Below are 17,182 nucleotides of genomic sequence, written 5' to 3'. Positions count from 1 at the left end.
GCCCGCCAGTTGTTTCCTTTGGGGTTTGAGGTCTATGGATGACTGGATGACTCTACTTATAATTTTTTATGGCTTTGCACTTTCTGCAAAGCGTTTATGAGTGTAGGAGTTCATCAACTAAACTTTCAAAATATTTAAGCAAGTGGTAATGGGTGTTCTTGGAGATAGCAAAGGGTTGTAGGAAGCAATCCGGAGATGAATGAGAACAGTCTCAGTAAGAAACTTCAGAAGCTGAAGACTGGAACTAGACTAACAGCTAGGCACAATACTCAAGAAATGAGTGAGAGATCCATGTGGCATTAAGTAGGCCCAAACAGGAAACACGATGGATTCCATAGGTTCAAAATCTGCCATCTTAGTAAAAGGCAATTTCAGAATGCAACAGCAGCCTCCAATGAAAAGGAGTGAAATTTCACCACAATTATTAAGGTGAACAATTTCAGCCACTAGTGGTCAAACTTTAGAAGGACAATAGGAATCCTGACAATACTTTGTCCTTTCAACAGCAGCCTCTGGACCATTGATTATGTGGTTAGTCTTAGTCAAATTCTTTAAGCAGTTGTGAAGCATTTATATTTTCTACAGGTAACCAGGAGTTATCTTCAAGGCCGTACCCTTGACACTTTATTAAGTACTGCAACTTGTTTCTGAATATTTGGGAGTCCAGAACCTTTTCAACTGTGTAATGCTCTTGTCCATCCATTTCAATAGGATCAGGAGGAGGCAGACAATGCCCTGGAAAAGGATTTGGAGCAAATGGCTTTAGTAAGGAGACATGGAACACTGGTTGTATCTTCATTGCTCTGGGAAGTTGAAGGCAAAAAGCTACTGAGCTAACTTGTCGAATGATTTTGAAAGGACAAATACATTTTTGGCCCAATTTTAGTGAGAGTATATGGAGATTCAAATTCTTGATGGAAAGCCATACTTCATCATCCACTTGGACACTTGATGAAGGTCTGCGAGGTTTATCTGCTGCTTCTTTATATTTCTCGTGGGCAATACTTAAAATGTCTTTTAGCATTTCTGGATTCTTTTGCATGAGCATTGCAAAATCCAAATGACATGACTAAATATTCATAGCATCCATAACGTGATCTAAATGCCATTTTGCATTCATCACCACCTGGTCTAACCAAGTTATATGCCCCACCAGAGATCTAGTTTTGTGAACAGTTTTGCATGACAAACTCTGTCCAGCAACTCAGGGATCAAAGGCAGAGGGTAATGATCCTATACAGTAATGTTATTCAATTCTCTGTAATCAACTCAGGATCTTAAGGAACCATCTTTTTTTTTTACCAAAAATATAGGTGCACCTGCTGGTGATGAAGATGGACGAATAAACCCTTTAGCTAAATTTTCATCAATGTATTCCGTGAGTGTTTTAAATTCCTTCTCTGCCAGTGCATAAATGCTTCCAAAGGGTATTGCTGCTCCAGGCAATAGATCAATTGGACAATCATAAGGCCGATGAGGAGGGAGTTTGTTGTCATTTTTCTTCTCACATACATCAGCAAATTCCTTATATATAGATGGTAGCTTAGAAGATTGTTCAGGATGCTCTACAACCTGTTCATTTGGTGAAGCCTGTGGGGAATGTACAGTAGATGGAAAAGGCAATTCTTTGGTTTTCCAATTGATTGTGGGATTTTGAGCTTGCAGACATGGCAACCCCAGGAATACTGGAAAATTTTGAGATTAGTAAGAAGGATGAAACTGCATGGTGATTAGGTTCCATAATTATCTCTAAAGGTTCAGTCTCTTGACTCACGGGTCCTGAATTTTGTGAAGATACCTCGACAGTTTCAATAATAAAAGATGAAAGCCTGTTTTGAATTTTTACCCCATATTCCTTTGTGAAGAGATGTTCATAAAATTTTAGTTTGCTCCTGAAACAACCATAGCAGTTGTGGAAATCCATTGAGAATCAACTTCAGCCTTGATAGAAATGAAGCAATGATGGATGACAGCATTCAGTAGAGGTTCTGATTCAGACAAGACCGATACTTCATCAGAAAAGTTGGGATACGCTATCGCTGCCACTGTTTTACATAGTCGAGAAGGACAATTGATGAGAAAGTGGTCATACTTGACACAATAAAAACATCGATTTTCCGAAGTCTCCGTTCTTTTCTCTCAGCACTTTCACTTTTTATCAGGCTATCAACCTGCACTGGTTGATGAATCCATAAAATTTGTAACGGTCTCCACCAAACCTGAAAGGTGAGAGTGGAAGGATGGGTGAAGGGATGGGAGAAATATGTTGGTTTTGTGATTGAAGAAACTGCTCAGACTACAGTGAAATCTTTTTGCTTAGATCTTGCACAATATTCTGTAGATCCTGTGTAGATTGTCCAAAAATTTGAACATTATTAGTTGTCTGAGTTTCAAATGTTGTGTATTTTGCTTTTAGTATTTTCTCATCTGCATAGATGGTTGGTAAGCAAACTGTTCATCTTATTTTGCTGCACCTCCAATTTTCCTCCCTCAGCAGCTTCCATGATGAAGGCTGGAGTATCCTGTTATGATACAGGAGAAGCACTGACGGAAACCAGTGGCTGGAGGAGCGCGAGCAGGAACAGCAAGTGGTAATGGATGTTCTTGGAGATAGCAAAGGGTTGTAGGAAACAATAAAGAGATGAATGAGAACAGTCTGGGTAAGGAAGTTCAGGAGCTGGAGACTAGACTAACAGCTAGACACATTATTAAAGTAGTTGGTGCTTTCTGCTACATTTTGGTGATATATAAGACTACAAAAAAGCTTTGAAATATTTTGTCGGGCGCCAGCACAAGGTGGAATGCAATATGGTACCCTAAATGATTGAGACATCCTGACCCGGAAGTCATGATACAGGAAGGGGATGGATCTCCTATCTCCGGCGTTAATTTACGAATGTATATGGCTGTCATTGATCTTCTGATACATATGGATGGACATTGCTTCCCGCTACTAATGGACTCTCTGAACGTATGTACCATCTTGTTAACCTAAGTGTATGTAGTCTAGACATACATGGTAATTTGGTATTTTTTAACCTCTTTACAATGTATGATGTACCTATAAGTCGTAAATCGCCTCCCTCCCTACCTGATACCAGCTTCCCGCTGAGCCTGCATCTTTTCAAGCACATGACAGCTGATCTGATCAGCCAGCATGTGCCCCTAACAGCAGCAAGTAGAATCGTGATTGAATCATGGCTGTTAACATGTTAAATGCAGCTGTCTATGGTTGAGTGAGTTCTTATTAAAGCACCTTGTGAAGATGATTGTAGAAGCTGGTAAGATTGTGTCAATATCCACAGTGACAAAGAGTACTGTATGGACTGAAAGGCCACTCTGCCAGGAAGAAGCCATTATTCAAAATGAAACATAAAAAAGCCAGGTTAATGTTTGCAAATGTAAACAGGAACAAAGACTTTCATTTTTGGAGACATGTCCTGTGGTCTGATGAAACAAAAATTTAACTTTTTGGGCATATTGACCATCGTTAAGTTTGCCAGAAAAAGGGAGAACATTGTAAGCCTAAGAACACCATCCCAACTGTGAAACACGGCTGTGGCAGCATCATGTTGTGGAGTTGTTTTGCTGCAGGAGGGACTGGTGCACTTCACAAAATAGATAGCATCATGAGAAAAGAAGATTATGCAGCAATACTGAAACAACATCTCAAGGCATCAGCCAGGAAGTTAAAGCTTGGACAGATATGGGTCTTCCAAATGGACAATGACCCGAAACATACTGCCAAAATGGTAACAAAGTGGCTTAAGGATAACAAGGTCAATGTTTTGTAGTGGCCATCTCAAAGCCCTGACCTCAATCCTTTTGAAAATTTATGGGCAAAAGGCAGGTGCGAGCAAGGCGACCCACAAACCTGGATCAGTTACACCAGTTTTGTCAGGAGGAATGGGCCCAAATTCTGACCAACTATTGTGAGAAACTTCTAGAAGGATAACCCAAAATGTTTGACCCAAGTAAAAAGGGTGTCAAATACTAATGAAATGTATGTAAACTTTTGACTTTGCAGTAAGTAATGGAAATGCCTTAAAACACTCTCTCTCTCTCATTATTCTGACATTTGGCAAATATTAATAAATATTGTAATCCTAATTCACCTAAAACAGGGAAGGTTTATGCTGATTTCATGTCAGATATTGAGAAAAACATGCATATGTGTCTTTTTATATAGTGTATGTAAACTTCTGCTTTCAACTGTACCTGACATTCTGTGTCCACCTTATTGTGGTTTGGCAGTAGGTTGGCATAGCCTTAATATAGGATATCACTACATAAGAAATTGCAACTAAGTATTCTGCAGTTTAACATTTCTTGCACCATTTTGCCCTAGGTACGAGCCCCAGGACAGCAGGCGCTATCATTGCTGGACAGCGCCCATGCAGGAGGTTAATGAAGTTTTTAATATTTTACATTCTGGAAATAAAGTGATTGAGAAGGGATTGTTGGAGTAGTGACAATAAAGTTGAACTGTTTGCAAAACATTCTCTATTATTGTCCGCAATTCACTTGTGAGGATAATACTTAGAATTTAGACTTAGAATTTAATCATTATTCCACTTTGGAAATTGCTTTTTGACTTTGGAATGGTGAGTTTAAACTATGAGCTTGCCCTATGGATTCCATTGGTATTTGGCATCTCCAGAGGGTAACATCTACATTGCTTGCCTAGAACAGCTATGATGGTTTTTATATTAGTAAAATTAAAAGTAAAGTACTATAAGTAAATCTACACATTCGGTATTTTATGTTTTACTATACAATCTGCTACAGCTACATTGTTGACTTTGGGATTCAATAAGCAGTTGCAAGGAATGTATGGTGGGCTAATTTAGTTTATGCTTTCTTCAACCTAAGCCAGCAGAAACATACTATTATATCTCCTATATTTGTGTACCTGCACACTGTAATTAAAAATGTCCTAAAATGTCCTAAAAATGTTCAAAAATGCACTTTTAATTAATGGGAACATATAGATCTCAAGCAAAGATTTGTTTTACAGTTCACTGCATTTTTATATAAAAAAAGCAAAGAAAAAACATGTAAAACAGTGATCTGTGTGAATTTTGGCTCAGTATTATTATTCGTCAAAAATAAATATGTGGTTTTCAATTACTTTGGCTTTAATCCTTTAGTTATATATAGTATAACTCACTGACTCCAAATAGATTAATTTCAGTCAAAGCTTCACAATTTGTGGGATCGCATTGAACAATTAATATGTATGAAAAAAATGTACATTTTATTGAGAATATGGACTAATACAGATATAATAAAGCCATGTTAGTTAGCATATTTTACTATATGGCTTTGTCTATTCAGTTTTCTGTGGCATGTGTGGGATTAATTTAGCATATTTTACTTTTTACAACATTATGATTTGTCAGAAGAGCAGTACATTGATTTATGCATAGTCAGTGTCATAGTTCAATGAGACAATTAGTCAGCAGTGGATGTCTAGTTTACAAGAAACATTGAGATGATCTATGTTTCAATGAAGGTGCGAACCACAGAGCATCTCCATAGCTTCATCCCTAAGTGCAGAGGATGTCTTTCAGAGTGGAAAGCAGAAGGTGACAATGGGGTCATCATGCCTTTTTCCCTGAATGGAAGCCTCTTGAGTGAGGCACCATATGTCGTCTCTTTCCTACCCATATAAGAATTTTAACGGGTATTGGATGGAAAAATTGGCACAATTCATCTATGCAGTTTCTCAGCTGGTCTCCACACCCCACTTGACATGAAAACGACCTTTCCTTTGTGGGCTTCACAAAATAAAAAGATGACATCCCATCCAATGAATTAAAATCTTTTCTACATCACATTTAAATGATGGCTGTAAAAGTGTGTTTGTTAGAAAGCGGAGGACAGTCACTTAAAGGGAAATTTATAATTAATAGCACGAAAAATATTTAGGTGTTTATTTAGGTTTTTATTAAAACAGAAGTAAAATAGAGCTAAGGAGCCAAGGTATGTAAGTAATATGAAGATGCAAGTATTGCAGATGAAGATGTAAAAGTGATTAAATAGACTTTAAATATATAATATAAATATGTACTTATTAGTGTTGAGCGATACCGTCCGATACTTGAAAGTATCGGTATCGGAAAGTATCGGCCGATACCGGCAAAGTATCGGATCTAATCCGATACCGATACCCGATACCAATACAAGTCAATGGGACACCAAGTATCGGATGGTATCCTGTATGGTTCCCAGGGTCTGAAGGAGAGGAAACTCTCCTTCAGGCCCTGGGATCCATATCAATGTGTAAAAGAAAGAATTAAAATAAAAAATAGGGATATACTCACCCTCCGACGCAGTCTGGACTTTACCGCCGTAACCGGGAGCCGTTGTACCTAAGAATGCGCGCTTGAAGGGCCTTAGATGACGTCACGGCGCTCTGATTGGTCCGTAGCGGTCGCGTGACCACTACGCGACCAATCACAAAGCAGTGACGTCACCTAAGGTCTTTCAAGCGTTTGAAAGACCTTAGGTGACGTCACTGCTTTGTGATTGGTCGCGTAGCGGTCACGCGACCGCTACGGACCAATCAGAGCGCCGTGACGTCATCTAAGGCCCTTCAAGCGCGCATTTTTAGGTACAACGGCTCCCGGTTACGGCGGTAAAGTCCAGGCTGCGTCGGAGAGGTGAGTATATCCCTATTTTTTATTTTAATTCTTTCTTTTACACATTGATATTAATCCCGATACCGATTCCCGATACCACAAAAGTATCGGATCTCGGTATCGGAATTCCGATACCCGCAAGTATCGGCCGATACCCGATACTTGCGGTATCGGAATGCTCAACACTAGCAAGCACTAAAATGCTAGGGTACTCGTTACTTGAGTTGAGCAAATCATAATACTTGGGTGCTCAATTCAAGTAATGAGCATAAAGGAAGTCAATAGGAAACTCAGGAATTTTACTGGTAGCCCCCACCAGAGGTATGGAGGGAGTCTAAAAAATGCTGAAAACTATGGTTGAGCGACTTTTATTTTTATAGGATCGGGTCGGGTTTCACGAAACCCGACTTTCTCAAAAGTCGGGTCGAGTGAAATCGGCCGATCCTATAAAAAAGTCGGGGTCGGGGTCGGCCGAAACGCGAAACCCAATGCAGTGCAATGGGATACTATGGTTCCCAGGGTCTGAATGAGAGGAAACTCTCCTTCAGGCCCTGGGATCCATATTTACGTGTAAAATAAAGAATTAAAATAAAAAAAATTGATATACTCACCCTCTGACGCACCCTGGTAGTAACCGGCATCTTCCGTTCCTAAAAATGGCGCTTGAAAGACCTTTCAAATGCTTCACGGCTTGTGATTGGTGGCGGCGGCCCACGTGACCGCTGAGCGACCAATCACAAGCCGGTGACGTAATTCTCAGGTCCTGTTCTGGTTCTCAGGTACATGAGAATTACGTCACGGCTTGTGATTGGTCGCTGAGCGGTCACGTGGGCCGCCGCGACCAATCACAAAGCCGTGACGTCATCGGAAGGTCCTTCATGTGTTCATTCTTAAGAAGGAAGGCTGCTGGAAAGAAGCAGGGCACGTACGAGGGTGAGTATATACCTAATAGGAATATACTCACCCTCGGGTTCTTTCCGGCAGCCTTCCTTCTTAAGAATGAACGCGTGAAGGACCTTCCGATGACGTCACGGCTTTGTGATTGGTCGCGGCGGCCCACGTGACCGCTCAGCGACCAATCACAAGCCGTGAAGCATTCGAAAGGTCTTTCAAGCGCCATTTTTAGGAATGGAAGATGCCGGTTACCAGCGGCGATGTCCAGGCTGCGTCGGAGAGGTGAGCATATCAATATTTTTTATTTTAATTCTTTATTTTACACTTAAATGTGGATTCTGATACCGATTTCTGATATCGCAAACATATCGGAACTCGGTATCGGAATCCCGATACCAGATTCAGAAGATCGCCGACCTCATGGCCGACCCCACACAGGGGTCAGGTCGGGTTTCATGAAACCCGACTTTGCCAAAAGTCGGCGACTTCTGAAAATGGTCGACCTGTTTCGCTCAACCCTACTGAAAACGATGGAAACAGCACTGAAATGGCATGGTAACTGCAAAGGGAAGACTCCCTGGATGCATCTCTGAATCCCATGTCGGTGCTGAGAACAATATTGTCAAAGCATTTCATCGCTTTTACGGACTGACAATAAAACATACAAAACTTAACCCCTTTCTGACATCGGATGTAATAATCCATCCATGTGACCTGGGCCTATTTGACCAGGGACGGATTATTACTAGTGATTAGCGAGCACTAAAATGCTCGGGTGCTCGTTGCTCGGGTCGAGCAAATTGGAATACTCAGGTACTCGTCCCGAGCAACGAGCCCAATGTAAGTCTATGGGAAACCTGATAATTTTTACCACGATCCCCCCGGGGGTCCTTTTAAGGTCTAAAAATGTCTGAAAATGATGTAAACACTGCTCAAATGACACAGGAACATCATGGGGATCACCCCTGGAAGCATTTCTGACTCCTAGGTCTCAGCTGTAAGCAATGTTGTCAGAGTTTCACACCATTTTTTCAGGTGCACCAAAAAACATACAAAAACGAAATCAAAATGGATTTTGCTGGGAAATATGTTAAGGTACATCCTTTCCAGGGTAATGACTTGTATATAAGGCCAAATAATTAACCCCAGACCAAAATGTTCCTCCACCACTTGGGCTATGTTCACACGCAGCGTTTTTAATGCGTTTTTCAACTTTAATATTGCTTTCAACCAATACAAATGCATTCACTGGGAAATGTCATTGTAACATTTAACAACCCTAGCTGGCCATGTGGTGTGTGACACATAAGGAGTAGTGTTGAGCGATACCATCCGATACTTGAAGGTATCGGTATCGGAAAGTATCGGCCGATACCGGCAAAGTATCGGATCTAATCCGATACCGATACCCGATACCAATACAAGTCAATGGGACTCAAGTATCGGACGGTATCCCTGATGGTTCCCAGGGTCTGAAGGAGAGGAAACTCTCCTTCAGGCCCTGGGAACCATATTAATGTGTAAAATAAAGAATTAAAATAAAAAATATTGCTATACTCACCTCTCCGACGCAGCCTGGACCTCACCGAGGGAACTGGCAGCGTTCTTTGCTTAAAATGCGCGCTTTTCCTTCCTTCCGTGACGTCACGTAATTTTCAGGTCCTTCTAGGCATTCAGTATTTTAAAATTACGTTCCGGCTTTGTGATTGGTCGCGTCGCGGTCACATGGGCGATGCGACCAATCACAAGCTGTGACATCACGGGAGGCAGGAGACGCGCGCATTTTAAAATGCGCACGTGTCCAGCCTCCCGTGACGTCACGGCTTGTGATTGGTCGCCTCGCCCATGTGGCCGCGACGCAACCAATCACAGCAAGCCGTGACGTAATTTCAGGTCCTTCAGGATTTTAAAATTACGTTCTGGCTTGTGATTGGTCGCGTCACGGTCACATGGGCGACGCGACCAATCACAAGCCGTGACGTCACGGGAGGCTGGACACGCGCGCATTTTAAAATGCGCGCGTCTCCTGCCTCCCGTGACGTCACGGCTTGTGATTGGTCGCGTCGCCCATGTGACCGCGACGCGGCCAATCACAAAGCCGGAACGTAATATTAAAATACTGAATGCCTAGAAGGACCTGAAAATTACGTCACGGCTTGCTGTGATTGGTTGCGTCGCGGCCACATGGGCGGCACGCGACCAATCAGAAGCCGTGACGTCACGGAAGGAAGGAAAAGCGCGCATTTTAAGCAAAGAACGCTGCCGGTTCCCTTGGTGAGGTCCAGGCTGCGTCGGAGAGGTGAGTATAGCAATATTTTTTATTTTAATTCTTTCTTTTACACATTAATGTTGTTTCGATACCGATACCCGATACCACAAAAGTATCGGATCTCGGTATCGGAATTCCGATACAGCAAATATTGGCCGATACCCGATACTTGCGGTATCGGAATGCTCAACACTAATAAGGAGACATATCTTGTTTCATTTATGAAGGAGGGACTCTTAAAGTCACAAAGCCTATTTTTAGAGGAGCATCAGGCGGCATTAATATTTTTAAATGGACATTATTAAACATTGGGTCTCCTATGCTGTTATTGCCTATTCAGTGAGTAGCTGGGCTGCCACGAATTATAACGCACCCCAATACCCCTTTCATGAGAGTTACAGGAGGGCCTCCTGAAAAAAAGCTCCATTGAATGCAAGGCCTTCTCTGCTATCAAAGTCAAAACAAAAGAAAGTCAAAACCGCACCCTTTTATATATAAATTGAAGGTCTCAGCGGACACAAGGGTGCACGTCCAAAACCAGGGAGCCCATCCCGGCCAGTACCAAGACCACAAAGAACAAAAAGACAGTGCCTCAATGGATGGTGGAAAAATAGGAGCTTACAATTATTCTGCCTCCTGTAGTGATGTTTCGGTCAACAGACCTTTATCAAGCCTTGATAAAGGTCTGTTGACCGAAACGTCGCTACAGGAGGCAGAATTAATGTAAGCTCCTATTTTTTCACCATCCATTGTGGTGCTGTCTTTTTGTTCTTTGTGCTCTGCTATCAAGTCATATGCACCCCAATAAGCCTTTGAACCCAGGAACTGGATGGACACAGGAAAATACACTACACATTATTCATTTTGTAATCCCATACTGTTTTCTTATGTATTAACTGCAAGGCCTGCCCTGCTAACAAGTCATATGCACCCAATAAGTCTCTGAACCCAGGAACTGGATGGCCACAGTAAACCCACTTCACATTCTTCAGTTGGTCCTGCCATACTGTTTCCTTATGCATTGAATGCAAGGGCCAGCTTGACCCAAATTTGCACGCAACACAATCCCCCCTTGGAAGCATCATGGAGGAGGATCTCATAAAAAAATTCACATTACAAAGGAGCGGGTGTCCTTGACTCGTAATGCCCATACACTAAGTGCATGGGCTGACAAACATTTCCCCATGGGGGGCACATTTTTTAAAAATTTTTTTATGGGGATCATAGATGCCCTTGCCCAAAAATTGAATGGCTGTAGCAGCACAGAACACGTTCACCATGGTGTTCTAGTGGTGGAGAATGATGATATGTGGAGGAAGGCCTTATTAAAAACTAGGCCCAATGTTAAGGAGTGGGTCTTCTAGACTTGTACACTAAGTGCATGGGCTGACATACATTTCTCCATAGGGGTACATTTTTTTAAAATTATTTATGGGGATCATAGACACCCTTGCCCAATAATTGAATATTGAATGGCTGTAGCAGCACAGAACATGTTCACCATGGTGTTCTAGCTGGCAGAGAATGATGATACGTGGAGAAAGACCATATTAATAACTAGGCCCAATGTTAAGGAGCGGGTCTTCTAGACTTGTAATGCCCATACACTAAGTGCATGGGCTGACAAACATTTCTTCATGGGGGTACATTTTAAAAAAATTATTTATGGGGATCAAAAACACCCTTGCCCAAAAATTGAGTGGCTGTAGCAGCACAGAACACGTTCACCATGGTGTTCTAGTGGCGGAGAATGATGGTACGCGGAGAAAGGCGGGTCTTCTAGACTTGTAATGCCCATACAATAAGTGCATGGGCTGACAAACATTTCTCAATTGGGGGTTACATTATTAAAAAATTATTTATGGGGATCATAGATGCCCTTGCTCAAAAATTGAATGGCTGTAGCAGCACAGAACAAGTTCACTATGGTGTTCTAGTGGCAGAGAATGATGATATGTGGAGGAAGTCCTTATTAAAAAGTAGGCCCAATGTTAAGGAGCGGGTCTTCTAGACTTGTGATGCCCGTACACTAAGTGCATGGGCTGAAAAACATTTCCCCATGGGGGGTACATTTTTTTCAAATTATTTATGGGGATCATAAACACCCTTGCCCAAAAAGGGAGGGGCGAACACACGTTCATACATATAAATCCAGAATGTGTCCAACGAGATATCCTGGTCCCTAGCAACAGCTCAGAGACAGGGATATAAATAAAAATATAACATAATAGTTTTTCAATATTTTTAGATTGGAAAGGTATACACTAGGTTATAAGAGGATGGTCCAGAAATCGGAATCAGAAAAACGAAAAGACTGTGTGGAATACATGGAATTGGTGGTGGTGGCTAAATGACTGGAAGCATTATCCGCTATCCAACCAACAACCGTTTCACACTGCTCTGGATTCAATAGTGGTGTGCTGCGGTCCCCACAGATACACCGAGCATCTGACGAAGATACCAGTTAAATTATTTTAAAAATTTTTTGCAAATATTTTTTAAAGAAAAAATAATGAGTAGACCAAGGCTAGCAGACCCAAAAATACAACGTATGACTGCAAAGTGAAGATTTGGACACCACAGATACATCAGGCGTCTGACGGAGCAAACAGACTATAAATTTTCTTTAAGGTTTTTTGTAAAACAATAAATAATGAGTAGACCAAGGCTAGCAGACAGAACAATGCAACGTCCAGAGAAAATGCAGACGCACTGCCGTTATATGTTGGAACCTTATGCCTCAAAGTGATCACCGTGTGTGCCTATTTAGTCAAATGAAAAAGAAACGCTGAACTTTGCTGTACCTGGGTGCTGCTTGAGAAAAAACAATATGTAATGTCCAAATAGAAGAAAAATGATAGCGCACTCACCGGTATTCAGCAGACAGCGATTTTATTCATGTGCAATATTGCAGTGCAGGGAGGGTAGACAACGCATGGTGGATGACAGCTGTTTCGTGCTATCAAGCACTTCAACAGATCCTATTACCTTATTATCATAGGATCTGTTGAAGTGCTTGATAGCACGAAACAGCTGTCATCCACCATGCGTTGTCTACCCTCCCTGCACTGCAATATTGCACATGAATAAAATCGCTGTCTGCTGAATACCGGTGAGTGCGCTATCATTTTTCTTCTATTTGGACAGAACAATGCAACGTATGTTAGGTGTCGAGCTCCCGCCCCCGAACCATGTCCACTGCGGTCTCCCATGCTCCAGCCGCAGTAGAACCTGCTCAGCAGAGACGTTGATCCCAGCATCTGGCTCAAGCTGATACTGTGTGATTGAGTACTGCTGCTCTTGCAGGCTCTGCCTTTGTAGCCAGCACTGTTCAGCAGTGAACATGCGTTTCAGGGACTAAGTCCTGCTTTTCCCACACTGAGCATGCCCACGGGACGACCTCCCATTGGAGGTCGGGGTCACATGCTCAGGTCCTGTTACGGCTCCTATTGGACCATCAGGAAGGTCCCCGAGCGCTACTACTATAAAAGGTTTGCATGGCCGCTCGGCCATGTGCTAATGTAAACGTGTTAACTTGTGTGTGTGGATGAATGCCTGTCGATGGATGAAAGCTCCGTATCATTCCCATCCCTAGTATTGTTGCCTGCTCACGAATGGTAGAGCTACCTAGTGCCCTACAGTGCTATCCTGCACAATTGCACAAGTTACTGGATCTATTTAGCAGTGACCGCCAGAGAGGCGCCATGTGCAGATAGTGCACTTTCCTGGCCCTAATTAGGGTGGTTGGTGGCGTCCACCAGAGCGGCACTGCACGCACTCCTGTGCAGTAAACGTTTGGTTTAGTTGATTCCCTGGCACCACAGTAGCGGTGTCGAGTGCAAGAGATCTAGAGGGACTTTTACCCTGAGTCTTGGGGCAGAGTTCTGTGTCGCCTTGCTTGCACTCTCTGTGCGGTATCGCGGCCCTGTGACGCAACAGGGTTTGCTTCCTTCATACCGGGTGAAGCTAACCGGTGTGTGTACTCACATTATACCGCCATATAGTCCGTCATTACCAAGCAGCAGGTGTCTTAGCTGCACGGTGGACCCCGGACTGCGAACGCACCTTATATCATCTCTAATTATTATTTGGTGCGTTCCACCAGTCCTAAAAACGTATGCCTGCGAACCGAAGATTTTGACACCACAGATACACCAGGCATGCGACGGAGATACCAGACTGTATAATTTTTTTCTTTTTTTAAAATTTTTTAGAAAACAATAAATACTGAGTAGACCAAGGCTAGCAGACAGAACAATATAGCGTATGCCTGAAAAGCACGGATTTTGACACCACTGATATAACAGGCGACATCCATAGATAACAGACTGATCAAAATGTGGCCTTGATTTTTTTGGGCATACCACAATTGTGTCAAAAAGTTGGCTATTACACCCCCAAAAAAATTGGAGTACTAAAATTGTAAGTTATTTAGCGCAATGATATGCAATGCGTGTGGCGTACAACTCACAGTGATAAATATAACAACTGTAGCTAAATATTTTTGGGTGGGCTACAGATTTTTGGGGAAGCAAACTGGTGTCCAAAAATGTTTTAATACACAACAAAATATTAGATAGTGCCAAAAAAAGGCCAGATTTTTGGCGCACTCGCATCTGATGCCAGGGCCCCCCCAAAAAATAGTTACAAAAATTATATTTTCATGCTCTTGTATTGCAATGAGCTGGCTGTAGTCTGCAGTGTGACCAAGCAAATAAATGTCGAAAAAGGGGGCTATGGATTGCTTTTTAATAAAATGAGCAGGTGCAACATTAAAAAAAAAGCTTGTCACGGATAATTTCAGCTAGGTATATATAAAATACGCAGCAGCAGACAGTAATGGAGCCTTTTGATGTATACAGGGAGATCTATAGACTGACATACAGTGCCTACAAGTCTTGCAGTGATGTGGATATGTGCACATAGACTCCCCTACCCAACTAGCACAATTAAAAACTAGTCCCAATGTTAAGGAGTGGGTCTCCTAGACCTGTAATGCCCATATACGAAGTGCATGGGCTGACAAACATTTCCCCATGGGGGGTACATTTTAAAAAAATAAACTATGGGCATCATAGACACCCTTACCAAAAATTGGTCTGCCTCTATCAGCACAGAACAGGCTAACCATGGTGATCTGGTGGCAGAGAATGTGGAGACACTGATGAAGGACTCATTGCAAACTAGGCCCAATGTAAAGGAGTGTGTCTCCTAGACTTGTAATGCCCATACACGCAGTGACTGCTAACAGGCAAGACTTCTGTGTCCTCACCAACAGGATGACCGACAATGCTGTCCTCCTCTTCATCCTCCTCATTCTCCTCCTCCTCCCTGTCCTAGTGTATAAAAGTAGCTCCTGTTCTTCCTCTTCCTCCTCCTCATTTTTACCAATCCATGTTGTGACGATATGAGACTGAGCTGAGTGTAATCACCCTGTATGGTTCCTTGCTGCATGTCCTCTTGCTCTGCCTGTTCTGAAATATGGTACATATGTCTGACATCCATGTCCACTCCTGAGGTCTTATGTGTGGAGTCTGAACTGAATATTGATGGTCTTGTTGATGCTGGTAATCAACAACTGCCCTGTTCTGCTCACAAATCCTTTCCAACATATGCAGTGTAGAGTTGCAACGGGTGGGCACATCACTCACAAGTCGGTGAGCCGGAAGCTGCAAACGCTTCTGAAGCACGGCAAGGGTGGCTGAAGCTGTAGCTGACTTTCTAAAATGGGCAGACAGATGGCGTACTTTCACTAGCAGATCCAGCAGCTCCGGGTAGCTTTTCAGAAAACGTGGAACCACAAGGTTAAGCACATGATCCAGGCAAGGTACGTGTGTGAGCTCACCTTGCCTCAGAGCCGCCACCAGATTCCGGCCATTGTCACACAATACCATGCCTGGCGGTAGGTTCAGCAGTGTCATCCATATATCTGACTGCTCTTTCAGCGCTGTCCGCAACTCTCCTGCATTGTGTGGTTTGTCACCTATGCAGATTAGCTTCAGCACAGCCTGTTGCCGCTTGGCTGAGGCAGTGCTGCAGTGCTTCCAGCTTCTGACTGATGTGTTCATTTCAAAGATGGAGGCTGAAGAGAAAGAGGTACAAGAACTGTAGACTGTGGAGGCAACCTTGATTGACGTAGGGCCCGCAATCCTCGGCATGGGATGTGCTCCATCCCAAAGTCCAACTGGGTCCCAGCTTCCACTATGTTAACCCAGTGTGCCATCAGTGAGATGTACCATCCCTGCCCACAAGCACTTGTCCACGTGTCCGTGGTTAGGTGGACTTTCTCAGTAGCAGCATTGTTGAGGGCACAGGTAATGTTGTGGGACACATGCTGGTGTAATGCCATTACGGCACAACGGGAGAAATAGTGGTGACTCTGTACTGAGTACCTTGGGACGCCACCATCAGGTTGCAGAAAGCTTCCATCTCAATAAACCTAAATGGCAACATTTCGAGCGCAAGCAGATGAGAAATGTTAGAATTTAGGACTGTGGCCTGTGGGGTGTTGGCTGGGTATTTCCGCTTGTGCTCCAATGACTTAGGTATAGAAAACTGAAGGCTGTGCTGGGACAAGGACATGGATGGGTTTAATGATGGTGCTGCTTGACTATACAAAACAGTGGAAGAAGCAGTAATGTTACCTGCAGACAGTGTTCCCTGGTGCGTGGGGTCCGGCCCACAAAGTCAGGTGCTTTGCTGCCATGTGCCTGATCATGCTGGTGGTGGTCAGGCTGATAGTTTTGCTACCCCTGCTGATAGGGGCATGACAGGTGGTGCAAATGACCTGTTTGGGTTTATCGGCAGAGTCTTTAAAAAATAACCAGACTCGGGAAGATCTAACAGTTGGAATGGCAACTTCCCTCATGTTGGTGTTACGGGGAACAGATGCACGCCTTCTGTCTGTGGCCACCACACTGCTTCTTCCTACCTGTTGGGGTGATATGCCTCCTTCCCCATGTGTGCTTCTGTCCTCGCTCTGCATGTCCTTCTGCCAAGTTGGGTCAGTCACTATGTCATCCACCACCTCATCTTCCACATCCGCACCCTGATCCTCCATCCTGACTTTCTGGCAATTGTGTCTCATCATCGTCCACCTCTTGTGACACTTTCCCACCATCGCCTTCATGTGACCGTAGCTGTTCAAAGCTTTGGGCATCGCTACATGCAATTTCATCTGGCCCCACTTCAAGTTGACCAGCCGAGTGTCCGGAATCTTTAAAGGGGAAACTGAACAGCTCTTTGGAGTGTCCAAATGTGAGATCACTTGTCTCAGGGTTCTCAGCATGGTGGGAGGAAGGAGGATCAGAGTGAGGAATATCCAGTCCACACTCACGGCTACTCAGACTTGACCATGTGGAAGACATGGTGGTGG

At 43.3% G+C, this 17,182-nt stretch overlaps 1 protein-coding gene across 1 annotated transcript in view; it reads right to left on the bottom strand.

Moving 5' to 3' along the window:
- Window positions 1-538: 538 nt before the first annotated feature.
- Window positions 539-17,182, bottom strand: part of LOC143817670 (uncharacterized) — a 121,739-nt gene continuing 105,095 nt past the window's right edge. Inside the window, exons 3-5 of the mRNA XM_077299161.1 lie at window positions 4,219-4,268; window positions 2,093-2,219; window positions 539-735 (exon numbers count right to left, since the gene is read on the bottom strand). Coding sequence (XP_077155276.1) covers window positions 539-735; window positions 2,093-2,219; window positions 4,219-4,268 — 374 coding nt within the window. The remainder of the gene's footprint in view (window positions 736-2,092; window positions 2,220-4,218; window positions 4,269-17,182) is intronic.

The sequence above is a fragment of the Ranitomeya variabilis genome, chromosome 3 (genome assembly GCF_051348905.1).
Source record: "Ranitomeya variabilis isolate aRanVar5 chromosome 3, aRanVar5.hap1, whole genome shotgun sequence".
Classification (NCBI taxonomy): Eukaryota; Metazoa; Chordata; class Amphibia; order Anura; family Dendrobatidae; genus Ranitomeya; species Ranitomeya variabilis.
The sequence above is the reverse complement of the archived record's forward strand: the minus strand, read 5'-3'. Positions and strand labels throughout refer to the sequence as shown.